The sequence below is a fragment of the Ailuropoda melanoleuca genome, chromosome 6 (genome assembly GCF_002007445.2).
Source record: "Ailuropoda melanoleuca isolate Jingjing chromosome 6, ASM200744v2, whole genome shotgun sequence".
NCBI classification, from domain to species: domain Eukaryota; kingdom Metazoa; phylum Chordata; class Mammalia; order Carnivora; family Ursidae; genus Ailuropoda; species Ailuropoda melanoleuca.
This window is the reverse complement of record NC_048223.1, coordinates 102781519-102798179: the sequence shown is the minus strand read 5'-3', so window position 1 is coordinate 102798179 and position 16661 is coordinate 102781519. Positions and strand designations below refer to the sequence as shown.

Sequence of the window (16661 nt, the reverse complement as noted above, 5' to 3'; positions counted from 1 at the left end):
ATCTTCTACAAGTTCTAATGAAATGGTACGTTTGTGTTAAAAGAACAACAACAGAATCAGTGAAGTCTCTTAGGCTGCTACCTATATAATGCCTTAAGGAATTTGGGATTAAGCAGTACAATCTTGAGAAAATATAGGTCTTATGAAGAAAACAGTGATATACACTAGATCCCACATTTTAGTCTTTCTGATACCTAGAGTTCTTATTCTAGTTGAGTGTAAAAATAATTTTGATTACAAAGGTGAGAAAACACCACAGGCATGGATTAAAGACAAGAAATTTTCTGAAGGAGAAAAAACTTATTTGTTCAGGATTGTTTCAGGCATCGGATGGCTTCTGTGTGATTTAAAGTCATCTGTCTTACAAACTGCCTATCAGCCCTTTGTCAGGACACTAGTTTCTGCCCAGAGAATAGAACGCTCTAAACAGAAGTCAGTTTTTATTTTTATTTTTTATTTTTTTAAAAAGATTTTATTTATTTATTTGACACAGAGAGAGAGACAAGCAGCGAGAGAGGGAACATAAGCAAGGGGAGTAGGAGAGGAAGAAGCAAGCTCCCTGCAGAGGAGCCTGATACGGGGCTCGATCCCAGAATGCTGGGATCACTCCCTGAGCCGAAGGCAGACACTTAACGACTGAGCCACCCAGGCGCCCCTAAACAGAAGTCAGTTTTTAATAATTTTTTTGCAAAGCAGTATTAACACACTATTATGTCATTTATCAGTGACTGGTCAGACGAAAAACAGGTAATACATGTATAACTATTTTACATTTTGTGCTATAAACCAGCTAAATCATTACATTAAATGAAAAGCAGTCTCACTGGTTCCCAGTGTTATTCCAATAATTCTGAATGGCCAGGTCCTGAAGCTCATCAATAATAGTAGGAAAGTTAAAAGGCTCACCACCCTCTTCGTTCTGCCAGGCCTCTCCACAGAGAATCTGTCCTGACCATTCTCTCAATGAGCTTCTTCCATAACATGCCATCAGATGTCACTCGGTACCATTCCTTACATACAAGTTCAGCAGCACATAGTGATCTGGCATCCAGGTATGACAGAATGTTCTCAGCAATGTGATCCAAACCCCGAGCTGTTGGTGGGGGGTGGAGGCAAAGAAGAAGAATATAGGTGGTGAATGATTTTTTACAAAAGGTCCTTGAAAACAGAACAGCATTTATTCTGCTCTGAAGGCACATCATTGTCCCTAGTGTGGTCCAGTTTCTTTTTCAAACAGAAACTTGGGTAAAATGAGTGTCAATAATTTTTCCATAAGGTTACAGAAATGAACAGTATTTTCCATCTCCCTTTAGATAAGGAAGTTAAAGCTAACAACTAGCAAACCCCCCAAGACATTAAAAATAAAAAGGATTCCAGAAAACAATTCACATCTATCTATATGGATTTCAGCACTAGGGGATGTTCTATGGATGGCATCTCAAAGTCTGTGATTCAGACCCCCCCAAATCTCTATATTAGGTCCATTTCTCATTCTGTTTCTATTACTGCTGCAGTTCCAAAGCTGTTCAGTAAAAGAAATATCCTTTAAATGTACTGGGGGAGAGGCACTAAGTCAGAATGTGCTGGGTTATAGAATTTTGGGCATGCAGAAAGGAAAAAAAAAGAAATACAGATTGGTATAGAGATATCCCAAGAGGAAAGACAGAGAGGTATGTTTAAGTTCAAGTATGAGTTTAATTTCAGATGTTTAAAAAAACGATATTTGATAGTAGTTGCTGCCATAAAACCTAAATGACAGTTGACAAAAAAAAAAAAAGGAGGAAAGAAAGAAAGAAAAGAAAAGAAAAGAAAAGAAAAGAAAAGAAAAGGAAGAGAAAAAAACAAAACCCAGACCAATAAATAACTTGCTTAGCATTTCAGAGACCATTCTGTAGGATGTATAGAGGAAAAGAGTGGAAGTAGCTCTTGGGCTGCCTAAACTGGATGGGCTTCCCAATTAAAATACTCTACCACCCAAATCTGTACTGAGGCCTCAGAGGTATAGGATGATCATACTAATAAAGCTTTTGGCTGCTGTTCTCATTCACAAGTGAGATAAACACATTCAAAGTTATTTCTCTTTCAGGTTACATATCAGAGGTTTGCTAAAGACTTAAATAGTGCAAAAGGATGCCTCCATACTCTTACTCCTTGAGGCACAAACTTAAACAGGAAAGAGAACACCACATTTCATTTTGTGCCTTTTCCTTGAATCACACAAAGACATACTTGGACGCCATTAGCAACAATCCAAATGTGCTTAAACATTATTCTAATTATAAAATTGTATGGATATCAGTCACATTTTTCAGCAGATCTGGAAAAGAAAGCATTAAATGGATTTTGTTTGGCTGGCATCACATGTTCATATTTAAGCATAAGCAGATGGAGGCATCCATCACCTAATTCTTATTAAAGGGAAACGACTATGAGCCAATTAAAGATATAATAATTAGTCCTTCATGCAAAAAACAGTGATGATACAATTCCTGCATGTTAAACTGAAACTTTCTATGCCATCAGAAGTTTCCAAAATCCATTCCTGTGGTTTTTTTTTTAAAGATTTTATTTATTTATTTGACAGAGATAGAGACAGCCAGCGAGAGAGGGAATACAAGCAGGGGGAGTGGGAGAGGAAGAAGCAGGCTCATAGCAGAGTAGCCTGATGTGGGGCTCGATCCCATAACGCCCGGATCACGCCCTGAGCCGAAGGCAGACGCTTAACCGCTGTGCCACCCAGGCGCCCCCATTCCTGTGTTTTTAATGGTTATCATCAAATTGTTCCTGATCTTTCACTATGTCCCTACAATAAGTCTTTGGAAGTAATTTCACCTAACACTCCAAACAAACCCATTACATTAATGGATTACAGGCATTTTTTGAAGTAGTTTGGTTTACTAAATGTAGCCAGATGGTGTAGGTTTAGAAGTTAAAATGGCCATAAAACATTAGACTGATGATTTAATATCTTATAAAGTGGTCAGCAAATACACACCAGGGATCAGGATTAGGCAAAGGATATACAGGTCTAATCAACTCCTGTTCAATTCTTAGTGGTATATGCTTGAGATAGTAGCATGTCTTGATAATTGGGGTGAGCACAGTAATGAGGTACACACAGATTGTTCACACAATGAAAACTGTTTGCCTATGGCTAAAACAAAATCCAATGAGTGAAGAGGGGCCAGAAGTCTATTCTATTTAACAAAAAATATAGCTACAAATTTAGCTTTAAAATGGTTATTTCTAAGCTATACATAGGTATTTCTTTTGTTCTAAAGGGTGATTTAAATTCCAATTTTGGAAAAACAAATTAAAAAAAAGATAATTGGCAAAGATTAAGCAAAGTAGTAATACACAGTTTTGCAGAGAGTTGGTATATTTTTCATAGAGGATAGTTTGGCACAAGTATTAAAAGCCTTGAAAATGTTCATAATTCTTTAATAAAGGAATCCCACTTCTGTTATTTTTTCCTAGGATGCCCAAAAGATTAGTGAATAAGAATGTCCACCATAGCAAAGTTTATAATAGGAAAAACATTTTAAACTACCTAAATGTTCAAAAAAGGGGTTACATAATATGTGCTTCGGCCATCATAAAGAATATGTAATACTATAAATAATTATGTTTTGAAAGAACATTTAGGAAAATACATTAAGAGACTATAGTAAGAAGAAATGTTACAAACACTTATGATCCCAACTTTAAAAGGAAATATACACAGCTAGAAAAAATAGTAAGGCCAAGTATTAATAGCATATTAGCTATTAGTTAAATAGTAAGGCCAAAATATTAATAGTATATTAGCACCTCTCTCTGAATGGTGGGGTTCTGGGAAATTTCATTTTAATATTTTAAACTGTTTTGAATTTCCTAAATTTCCTATAACTTCTATAATAAGGAAACTGAAAAAAAAAACAAGATATGATATTTTATAGATTCATCTTTTGTATTCTATTTTCTTCTTCTTTTTTTATTTTTTTCTCAGAGAGAGAGGGAGAGAGTGCTAGCAAGCCAGCATGGGGGAGGGACAGAGGGAAAGAGAGAATCAAGCCCAAGGTAGGGCTTGATCTCCTGACCCTGAGGTCATGACCTGAACCAAAATAAAAAATCAAACGCTTAACCTGACTGAGCCACAGAGGTGCCCCTGCACTGTATTTTCTTCAAAAATAAACTTTTAACAAAGAGGACAACTCATTTGCCCCAAATACTGACATCTACATAGGGTGTCCTAGGATCAGCATAGAGCATTCAGTAAAACTACATCATCCTCCCACCCCCCCCAAAAATATTTTAAGTGTGTGTGCGTGTATTTAAACATATATGTATATAGTTTATGAAATCTATTTTCTTACTGAGAAAGTGAGACTGCAAAGCCGGGAGTTTACATATTTAATGTCATAAGACTCCTGAGGTACTTTTCTTTCTAAAATACTCAAAAATGTTTCCTATTCAGTCCTATAATTTAAATATTCTGTTGATAAATTCCCATAGAAACCCAAATCCAAGTACCTAAATTAGCATATCTTAAAAACTAAGACACATTATCGAGGTAACACCTCAGAAAATATTTTATTTGCATCTCTGAATGGGTAAGAACAGGATGACTAGAAGGGCATGAGATACACAGAAGACAGGGGAAAGAGGAGTTTCTATTTCCAGGGTGTGACTTTGGGTATTTATACCCCAAGAAGGTACGATTAAAGGACTCAGTTTATAAAAATCAAGCCAATAAAGACTTTTAAAAAAGAGAGATGAAGATCCAGTTCCATTACCATTGTAACGTATCTTCCAGGCAAATTAATGGCCCACAAATACCCGTAGACGTACCTGGCAGAGCAGTTATGAAATCCCTCTGCAACATAGGTTTAAGGTACGAGTTTATGTGCCCATGTTGGTAATGGCACATTTGGGATATAAGATGTTCCACAAATTCCACTTGATCGGACTCTGACCACTGCTCAAAATATTTGACACACAGTTCCTTTTCCTTCTCATAGCTTGCTGAGAGTTTTCGTTGCTTGGGCACAATCATACTGGAAGTGCCATTGGCAAGTTTTGTCTGCAGAAAGAGTGGATTAAAAGAAACATAAAACAGTTAAGTACTGAAAATGAGGGAAAGAGATACTTTTCTGATCTGGCATGCTATGTTACGTCTATATGATGGAGCTCAGTCTGTTACTCATTAGTAATTGGATATTTGTGAACAGCAATTACATGGAAAACCACACAAAGACCACAGTAAGTTGGTAAATCAGGAATAATGCTGGACAACTGGGCATCCATTCCTAAAAATTCACAGGAAGATATTATTTGGAGATCTATAGATGAAAACTGAAAGCTGAAAGTATGTTAAGTTATTATTACTAACAAGCGAAAAAGCGAATTTGCTTTTTCTTGTATACACAAGTTACTGGACATTTATACAATTACTTACTCACAACTTATTTTTTAGTAGTCAAATAAGAAACCTTCCATGCAAAGAAAGGCTGATGAATAATTTGAGACTCTAGTACCTTTGGAGATAAAGCTTAACTATAACATTTATATGCTCCTTTTCCTTCTAAAAAAGAAATCAAAATTACATGCCATAAAATCTTTTTATTAATTAGTTCATTCAGTAAATGTCAACTGAGCACATACAATGTATCGAACACTGTCCTAGGTGCTACGAATACAACACTGAACAAAAATATCGGTCTCTATCATCAGGCACTTATACTGTAGTGCGTACAGCAAGACAGAACCATAAACAAATAAATAGAAAACATAATGTGAATAGTGCTATTAAGAAAAGGGGATAGAAAAAGCATAGGTGTTACTGTAGTAGGCAAAATTCTAAGATGGTTGCCCCCAAGATTCTTGGCCCCTGGTGTACACATATCTTCTCTCAGCTATTCAAACAAACACATAGGTACTGTTTTGATAAGGTGCCAAATCAGCAGACCTTAAGATAGGGAGATTACTGCGATGGGTCTGACCTATCAAGTGAGTCCTTTAAAAGCAGAGAGTTTGGTCTAGTTGGTTGCTGAAGAAGGGGGACCACACGGAAAAGGATGTGGTCAGCCTCTGGGAGCTGACATAGCTCCCAGATGACAGCCAGTAAGGAAATGGAGACCTCAATCCTACAAAGGCAAGGAACTGAATTCTGGCAACAATGATCTGAGAAGAAGATTTTCCCTCAGAGCCTCCAGATGCGAACTCGGCCTGGTCAGCATCTTCATTTCAGCCTTGCGATACTAGCAGCAGAGGACCCCCCACAGCCATGCTGTGCCAGAATTCTGACCTAGAAAACGGTGAGCTGATGAATGGGTGCTATTTTAACCTGGTAATTTGTTATGTAGCAATTAAAAAAACACCAAAAACTAATATAATTATTTAAGTCTGAGGGGTCAAAGATAGTTTCAATAAACAGATGACATTTAAACTGAGACATGACGGAAATGAGGGAACTAGACATTATGTTACGTGATGGGGGAAGAAAAGACTAGGGCAAAGAGAATCTGAGGGCTAAAGTCCTGGGTGGCAGTCTGTCTGGCATGTTCAAGGAACAGGTAAGAGGCCCAGGGTGGTTTGAAACAAGTGAACAAGGAGAAGTTGGAGTAGTCCAAGCCAGATCATCCAGGTCATTTAGGTGGTGGTAGCTAATCTCCAATGATGGCCTGAAACACATCCATCCCTCCCTGAACATGAATGCCATTCCTCCAATGAAAAGGTAGAGTTTATCCCAGCCCTTGAATCTGGGCTTTGGCTAACAGAATATAGAAAAAGTGACATTCTAGGACTCCTGAGTCCAGGCAGCTTCTGCTTAATTCTTCTTAGAGCCTTGAGCCACCATGTAAGAGATTCAGGCTACCCTGCTGGAGAGGGAAGTTGGGCAGATAGGAAGCTACGCAGAGTGAGAGGTCACATGGAGAATCACCTAGAAGCCTGAGAGTAACATGATCTGACACCTTCTAAAAGGATCACTGTTGTGTGAATAGACTGTAGGGGACGGGGACATAAACGGAAACAGGAGACTATAAAGAGACTACTTCACAGCAGTCCATGGAAGAGAACAATCTTTGGGACTTGAGTGGTAGCTGTAGAGGTGGTAAGAAATAATTGGGACTCAATGTATATTTTGAAGGCAGAACAAACTGAATTTGCTGACAGACTGGATAAGGGGTATGAGGGGAAAAAAAAAAAAAGAAGACAAGGATCGTACGCAAGTTTGAAGGTGGGGCCACAGGAGAAGATTCAGAAATCAACTGAAAGTTTTACTACTCTCAAAAAAGTTGGCTTTCTTTAGAGGATAATCAAAAAGAGGTACAACTGGGTACTTTTCAAAGTAATTTGATCATCTTCGGCATATCTGCCTGAGGCAATCCCAATTTGGCAGGGAGGCCAATGTTACCATGGAGCTCATACCTGCCTGGATATACTGAACGTGCCATAAAACTATCAAATTTGGATAATCAACTTCTGCTATTGAAAGCATAGGCTGGCTTAATTTCTAAATGTTAAATCCTGCATATACGCTTCTTTACAAATGATTCCAGATACACATGTGAAAGCATATTTTCAAGAATGGCATTAACTGTTCTGCTTACACAGAAAAAGCTGACACCTATAAGAAGCAAGCCCTGGTGTATGGAGGTGGATGTTTTCTAACATAAATGCCACTGTTGTCTATGATACAGACTAAAAATGATTAATAAGAACCTTGTTGGACACAGGCCTTGGGGGACTTTGGAGCTGCCTTTTGTGTAGGTTATTTGTTTGCATTTCAGAAAAGGAAAACTTGTGAAATATGGAGTAAGATTTAGTGAGCCAATGAATGGGTGGATGTACAAGCTTGACCAAATGCCACTTCTCATCTCAAAAGCCCAAACCTCCCACTCTATCATCTTTCATAAATTTGTCCTTTTGTCTTTTAAAAGGTAGAAATGGACTGGAGTTGGATGTTACCCAGGGTATTGTTTTTCAGAAATGCCAGTAACAGAGAACAATAATCAGCATGGTAATGAAATGATTCTATTTATAACCTTCAACAAACCAGATGTTTCTATAATCACAGGGAGTCATGCTTTGATCAGTAGTTATCAAACTAGTAACAGATAAAAATGCCTAAGGATTTCAAGTTTGATTATCCCACTGCAGGAGCTAAAGTTCAGTCAGGACAGATATATATATAATTTTTTAAGAAAGATTTTATTTATTTGAGAGAAAACAAGAGTGAGAAAGATCACAGAGGGAGAAGGAGAGGAAGAAGCAGACTCCCTGCTGAGCAGAGAGCCTGATACAGAGCTTGATCCCAGGACCCTGAGATCATGACCCGAGCCGAAGGCAGATGCCCAGCCAAATGAGCCACCCAGCCTCCCCAGGACCTTCTTATATTTCCAATGATCAAATCATAAATGGCACCTAAACATTTGGCTATTAGAAATGAAGTATAGGGGCACCTGGGTGGCACAGCGGTTGAGCGTCTGCCTTTGGCTCAGGGCGTGATCCCGGCATTGTGGGATCGAGCCCCACATCAGGCTCTTTCGCTATGAGCCTGCCTCTTCCTCTCCCACTCTCCCTGCTTGTGTTCCCTCTCTCGCTGGCTGTTTCTATCTCTCTGTTGAATAAATAAATAAAATCTTTAAAAAAAAAAAAAAAAAGAAATGAAGTATAAACTGAGAGTTCATGAATTCACCACCTGTCTAGGCTACTCCAGCTGGTATTGCATTTTAGTTACCACCCCCAAAACAGAGTATTTCTTTGTGAGGTAGAAAGACACACACCTCAGATCCATCATCACTCTGAATGAGTTACTTACTCTTAACCACTACACAACACTGTATTAAGAGCTTTGGTCCTACAATACAGACCTGGTTTCAAATTCTAGCTCCTCAATTTACTAGCTGTGTGTCATGGCATAAACTTGATTTTTTTTTTCCCTGAGTCTCTGTTTCCCTCATCTGCCAAATTATAGGATATATTCCACTGGGTTTTTCTGAGGAGCAAATAAAATAATCTAAGAAAAGCATGCTTAGCTCACCACCTGGCACACAGTAAAATGCTCAATAAATCAACACTCTTAATGAACTTCTGACACTGCTGGAGTTGGACTTTTCCTCTCCTTTTGAAAATACATCCTTCTTTCTCACTCTGTAATATATATTTTTCTATTTTAATATTTTCATTGCAGTAGAATGCACATAAAAGTGCATAATCTCAAGTGTATAACTTGATGAATTTTCAGAATATAACTAGCACCTAGATCAAGAAACAGATGACCATCAGCCTTATAAACCCTGCCTTGTGCTCCTTTTGTTGGGTCACTAGCCCCACCAAGGGTAGGCACTTTATTTATTTCATTTTTTAAAAAATAATATACTTTTTAAAACTGTCTGCCATACAATTTACGTAGCATTTTTAAAAATGTAATACATGGGGATAAACTTAAAAACGTATGTTTTAATACCTGTAAAACTGAAAACAATAAAACAGTGCTGAGGGAAATTTTAAAAGACGTAAATAAATGGAGAGAGATACTATGTTCACAAATGTGACTCAATATTGTTAAGATATTCATTCTTTCCAATTGATCCACCGATAAGAGCCAATGCAGTAGCAATGGAATTCCAGCAAGCAAACTAACAAGCAAATTCTAAAATCTGAATTTAAATGGAAATGCAAAGGACCTAAAAGTTAGCCAAGCAATCTTACAAAATAAAAACAAAGATGGAAGACTCACACCACTCAATTTTAAGATTTAAGAATAAAGCTATAGTAATCAAGATAGAATGACTTTGGTGTAAGGACAAACGTGTAGATCAATGAAACAATACAGACTTCACAAAATGACTTACATACGGCCAGCTGATTTTTGAGAAAAGTGCCAAGATAATCCAATAAGGAAAAAATAATCTTTTCAAAAGATGATGCTGAAACATCTGGATACCCATAGAAACAATGGACTTTGTTCTTTACTTTCAACCACGTACAAAAATTAATTTAGGTGGATTCTGGACTTATGTGTAGCAGCTAAAACAGAATGTCTAGAAGCAAGCATAGGAGAAAATCTTGGTACTCCTGAGACAGGCAAACATTTCATACACAGGGCACAAGGGCACAGACTTTTTTTTTTCCCCCCAAGGAAAAAACAGATAAATTAACATGTGGCAAAATTTTAAACTTCTGATTTCTAAAAGAAACAGGTAAAATAAAAATACAAACCACAAACTGGGAGAAAACATTTGCAATATACACATTTGACAAAGGACTTGTATCCAGAATACATAAAGAACTCCTAGAACTTGATAATAAGAAAACAAATAACCCTAGTTTTTTTTGTTTTTTGTTTTTAATGAACCAAAGACTAGAATAGACATTTTAAAAGAAAAGAATCATGGATGGCCAAGAAGCCCACGGAAAGATGTTCAACATCATTAGTCACTATGGAAATGCAAATTAAAATTACAATGAGATACTACTACACACTTAAGAATGGCTTAAATGAAAAAGACTGAACATATCATGTATTGGCAAGGATGAGGAGCAACTGGGTCTCTCATACATTGCTGGCAGTAATGGTTAAAGATACAACTACTTTAGAACACAGGGAGCGGTTTCTTATAAAACTGAACACATATTTATCATATGACCCAGCAATTCCATTCCTAGGCATTTACCTCCTCTACAAAATGAAAACATTTTTACAGAGACTTGTACATACATGTTCATAGCTGTTTTATTCCTAACAGTCCCAAGCTGGAAAAACCTCAAAGTCCACCAAGAGTTGATAAGGAAAAAAAAAGAGCTGATAAGCAAATCGAGATCTATCTGTAAAATGGAATACTACTCAACAATAAAAGGAATGAACCACAGATACACAAAATCACATGTATGAATCTCAAACACAGGCTGAACAAAGGAAGTCAGGTACCAAAACTCATACTTTATGACTGTACTTATATGAAACTCTAGGAACAACAAATCCCATTTATAATGATATAAACAGATCAGTGGCTGACTGGGGCTGGATGTGGGGATGGGACTGACTGACTAAGGGTGCAAGAGAAGTTTCTGGGGCAATAAACATGTTCTACAGTTTGACTGTTACACAGCTATATATACATTTGCCAAAATTCGCCAAACTGTATACTTAAAATGGGTGTATTTTATTGTATGTAAATTATATTTTAATAAAATTGAAACTTCTAGGGCTAGAATATTCCTAAGGATAAATGTCACTGCAATATTAATTTCATTTGTAACTAAGATACTACATTTATAGAGAGCTCAGGAAATAAAGGTCTTTGATATCAAGCCTCTTCTCTCTATCAATCTCCCATACAGATTTTTCTACTAATGGCTGAAGTAAAAGAAGCAAAATTTCAATTTGAGAACCTTTGAAAATCCACAAGGGCACAGTGAAAAGTTCAATTACTAAAAAATCAAAAGGTTGTATATTAGAGTATATGGAAGAAAGGGTAATGGTTACTGGTGGCAATAGAATTGATTTGGCTTTCCCAACAAAAGCTGATGACTCAACCACCACAGTTCAAATGTCTAGGAAAGCTGACAAACAACCTCAGTTTAATGGTAACACTAACTTTCTGCTACCCCTGCACGACTCTTCTTCTGCTTTTCTGTTTACAATGAACAGTTAGCTCCAAAAGAAAGAAAGGAAGAAGCTGTCAGGTGACAGGCACATAAAATGAAAGGACTTAATATTTATATGACTGTCCTCAGCTTAGTCCTCAAAGGCTAAAGGTTAACATTTCCCGCCTCCCACCCCCGGAAAACATATTACAAGCACTACTTTCAAAATTACCATGAATTTCTTTGAAGCTGGGCTAGGAGGGAAAAATACAGACATCAACTAGCCTAACCACCACCACTGCAATATCAAGTGTGCTCACTTTGCTAACAGTATTGTGTATAGATTGGAAGACGCAGCATGGACTGGCTGAACTTGATGGTGAGATGATAGGTGTTTCTAGCTGGCAATAAAACCTGTGCTTTAACCCTTTGCTTTAACCACAGGGAAGGGTGTGGTTAAAGCAAGTAGAGAAAGAAAAATGTTCCAGACATAGGACACCATTTGGAACTGGGGATGCACGGGCTAGAAAGAATAATATTTATGACTAGAGAGAGGCAAATGATATTGAAGGATTCTGTTTGGCCTTGAGAAGGGCTTTGAGAAGGGGGACTTGAAATAGTTAATGGGGATTATGGAGTGCACTTGCTGTGATGAACACTGGATGATTAAAAGAAAACTTTTAAAAAAGGGCTTTGAGGAAAGACTCAGGCACTGAAACCCATAGTAGGGGAAAGGGGATATAATGATTAAGATGATGAATGAGTCTGAGAACAAAATGGGCAAGGGTTGTATTGGGAATAAGGCTGTAGTCTAGGAGGGATGGGACAAGAATTTTGACTAAGGCTGGAACCTTAGAGTTATCAATCAGCCAACAACCATTTATTGAGTTACTCCTCTGAGCACTTTTCTAGGTGCGAGAGAAATTGTGGCACCACAGTTTCTTTACCTTCTCTAAGGAGGAGTGGAGGAGAATATATAATAAATACGTTAACTTCAGAAACCAATAAATATTGTCAAAAAAATGAAATAAGGTAACATAAAAAAGGGAGGGAATAGTACAGCCTACTGCAACTGAGGTGGTCATGAAATAACGGAGAAGGAGTTAACAGTGGAGCTTAGATCTTAATAATGAGGGTCAGTCTTGTGAAGATCTGGGAATAGGTCCCCGGACATGAAGGAGTCAAAGGTATGTTCAAGTAAAAGATAGAAAGAAGGCTAGTATGGCTGGGGCAGAGTGAATGTCAGGAAATGAGGTTAGTGAGGTGGCCTGGGGCCAGATCACAAAGGTTTTCTGGGCTACAGGAAGGAGTCTGTATTTCATCCTAAGTGTAAAGAAGAACCCCTTTACAGGTTCTGAAGGAGTCAAGTATGACATCATTTGATTTATCCTTTAGAAATATTTATACTAGCTGCTATGTAGAGAATGGTGAGGGGATAACAAGAGCGAGTTGCAAGAACAGAGGAAAACCAATTAGTGGCTGATAAAATAATCCAAGCAAGAGGTGGTCATGGCCAAGATTAGAAGAGGTGGATTAGGGGGGCGCCTGGGTAGCACAGCGGTTGAGAGTCTGCCTTCGGCTCAGGGCGTGATCCCGGCGTTGTGGGATCGAGCCCCACATCAGGCTCCTCTGCTATGAGCCTGCCTTCTTCCTCTCCCACTCCCCCTGCTTGTGTTCCCTCTCTCGCTGGCTCTCTATCTTTGTCGAATAAATAAATAAAATCTTTAAAAAAAAAAAAAAAAGAAGAGGCGGATTAGGAAGTATTTGGAAGAAAGATATTTTATCCTCATGAAGGGAAGGAGGACGCGTTGAGAATTCTAGGTTTGGGTGATAATACACATTTATTTCAGGATAATAATTTATTTCTTCAATGTACTGATCCTTCAAATATTTAATCTGGTTATTAACCTGGAAGGGGAGGGGACAGAACCAGGGTTCTTGTTCCTGTGGCCAGAAGAAACAAGGTAAAACATTCAAGAGCTTGAAGGGGAAAAGGGAGGATTTTTTTAAAGGTCTATACTATACTCTCTATTGGCTGTTGCCAGGTTTTAGTTAAGTAAAAATCCAAAACCACTGACTTTAAAGTTTTTTCTTACTGTTTTTCATTGATTTCTTTGTAAAAATATCTCTTACGGAAGTTCAACACTGTCCTGGCTAAATTAAAAGGAAATGGTACTGTCTGCATTTTGATTAGGACCAAAAGAGATAAGTAAGCACACAGCGGCATGGGGACGTGGTGATGGCAGGAAGATTCAGAACAGCTCTAGAGCTCCCAAAGAGCTAAGACAGAAACAAAAAAGGAACCCAGAAGGGTTAGGGCCCATTGGCATTTGGGTATCTTTTATTTAACTGGGGATTTCAAGAGAAACTGAAAAGATCTGGCCATAAATTGAACTTGCAGAATGAGCGGTAATGAGCGTTCAAAAGTGGGATCACAGCTTTTATTGTTCTAATTTTCAGTTAAAAAACCTTTATAACTTTCAGAGACCAAAGAAGTAGTCCATTATCCCATTCTCTTTTGAGGGGTGGGGAGGGTAGATTGAGAGTGCAAATGAAAAGAAAATGGAGGCTCTACATATAGAATGGGACATTCATTTCAACAGAAGTAAACATCACATTTCTCGGTGGGATTATTATATTAATATTTTAACAGCTTCTACTAAATATGATTACATATTAGGTGAACTCATAAATATGTCAGATCTGATTAGTGAACATGGAAGACAGGAAGGGGCAGATTTGTCAGCAGAAGGAAAGTTCACATTATGAATCTGACTGGTTTCTAATAACCAACAAGAAAAAGCCTGCAATCACTTCAATTCTTTCAAATAAAACTCACTAGAAACGAACTCACAAATATCCCAGTATATATGATTATTTAAAGACTGGACACTATGAATGGAGCACTGGGTGTTATACACAAACAATGAATCATGGAACACTACATCAAAAACTAAGGGTGTACTGTATGGTGACTAACATAACATAATAAAAAATTATTAAAAAAATAAAGACTAGACACTTGCCAATCTTTTTTTTTTAATTTCCTAATTATAGGAAAAGCCATATAAAAAACTCACCAAAATTAAAACAAAGCCATTTTGACTATTTCCAGGTTTCTGGGGCAGTTAAAGAGATAAGACAGTCACTTAATACTGTTAGGTTTCAAAACTGGGGCTCTCCTTTCTGTAGTGGGTTCCCTCATGCAACTTCATAGCTTCCAGGGCAATAGGTTCTTTTGTTCTAAACCAAGAAACTCACAGCAGTTTAATTTACTGCTGCATTATTACAGCTACTAACTACACACACCTCCAAGGCTGGTAAACCCACTGATGTAGGCAGTGCCACCTTAAAAGGATTTTTGGATGGGTCTTAGTGATGGGAGGGGAAAAAAGGACATAATGTTTAATTATAAGAAATGATTGAAATAGGCACAGACATACCCCGGGTGCCTCTGCACTGCAGCAAGCTCTAAACTTGTTATCGTTAATGGTTTAAATTTCACTGTGCTAATCATTTCAGGACACAAGCCTTTCTTGATAATCTAATGAATTATTCCAACATCCTTCAGCAAAAAAAAAATCCTCCATGACAGCACTAATTACAAGACGTTTTCCCAGAGCTTATGTAAAATATGACAGAGCAGCAGCTTAGGGAATTGCAGAAAACTGCTTCTAATTTCCACTGAGAAACTGACAAACACCTCTCTTTCATCTCTCCCAGCTCTCAAGTAAGATTTAACTTTCTCATTTAGTTAATTACCGAGTGAGGATCATCATTTCCCCGGATCGGAGCGGCACAGAGCCTTTATCGTGTTAACTTGTGAACTTGATCGATGGCTGCTGCTAAAACTTAATAACTTCACCCCCTGGCAAATTGTAAGATAAATATAATAGGAGAAACTCTGACAGTAAAAACCTGCCAGAAATGAGCGCTGTGTTTATGTTTCTTTGCAGGCAGCAAAAAAACAACCGACAGCTTATTACTGGTTGCGTGTTACTTATATTTAAAAGACTCCAGGCAGTTAACTTCCTACGTACTGTTAAAACTTTGCTCACAAGATGGGGAAAAATAGGAAAAAGCACCAGTAACGCAGACTTGGGGAAGTGAGGAAATAAGAAGAAAACGAAAAAAACAAAAGAAACAAACCAAACGGAGAAAGGCAAGGCAAGAGAACAGAACAGATAAGTAAACTCTTTTAAAATGTCATGTTTATCGTATAAAATGTCCAACCTGCATAAATTGGCATAAAATTCTTAAAAAGAAAAAAGAATTCAGGACTTCCAAGACACTGTATGAACTATATCCAGGAGCAAAGCAAGAGAATTTTGCTCACTCACATGTTTTCAATGACCGTTAAGTCCATGCCTGAAGAATTCAATTAACTGCATAATTCCTAGATCTCTTTTCAAAAACCCCTGCAGCTAGAAAACCATTCGCGAACTACACCATTTAACCCTTTCTTAAATGAGCACACTGTAGCTAGGAAATGTGTAACTTTGTCTTGAACAGTCCGTCTACTTTTATGTTCACCTTCCATACCTTAGCTAGCCAATGAGAAGGAAATAGTCTGGAAGGTTTTTTTTGGTCAAACTTGAATCTGAACTTGTGGGATTTTAACATGGGATTTTAACATGTAACTGTAACAGAGTTGGTATCACAACCTAGTATGGCATGAATTTTATGCCTTTTATAACCAACAGTACCAACGGCAGTAAACAGGGTCCAATAATGTGGCATAACAAAACAAAGAATGACTGTTCACGATATCAGTTCCCTCTAACCTCTGAAACTGGTAACAGTGCTGAAAACAAATCTATGTACAAATCTCCAAGTCTGTCACACTGACCACCCTCATAATATAGAAGATTGTGAAAAACAAAATATGAACTAAATTTTGGGGAGGCAGAGAAAAGCAGAAGAGGTCTTGTAGGATTAGAGTTAAGCCTAACTTGTGAGACTGTATTTAACACCCGTTATGTGCTATGATAGCGCTGATAGCTGAAGGCTTCAGGCCGCAGTCCAAGGGGCCACAGTTTTGAAAGTTAGAAGGATTCGGAAAACTAAACATCAAAATAGCAAACCAA

General features: G+C 37.7%; 1 protein-coding gene across 9 annotated transcripts in view; it reads right to left on the bottom strand.

Annotated features, from left to right (window-relative positions):
• Positions 1-16661, bottom strand: part of BTRC (beta-transducin repeat containing E3 ubiquitin protein ligase) — a 166067-nt gene that overhangs the window by 20420 nt on the left and 128986 nt on the right. For all 9 annotated transcript variants that reach the window (XM_019809176.2, XM_002913868.4, XM_011235981.3 and 6 more), the window contains 2 exons: positions 4831-5062; positions 907-1093 (listed from right to left, as the gene is read on the bottom strand). In XM_019809176.2, the coding sequence (XP_019664735.1) occupies positions 907-1093; positions 4831-5062 (419 nt within the window). The remainder of the gene's footprint in view (positions 1-906; positions 1094-4830; positions 5063-16661) is intronic.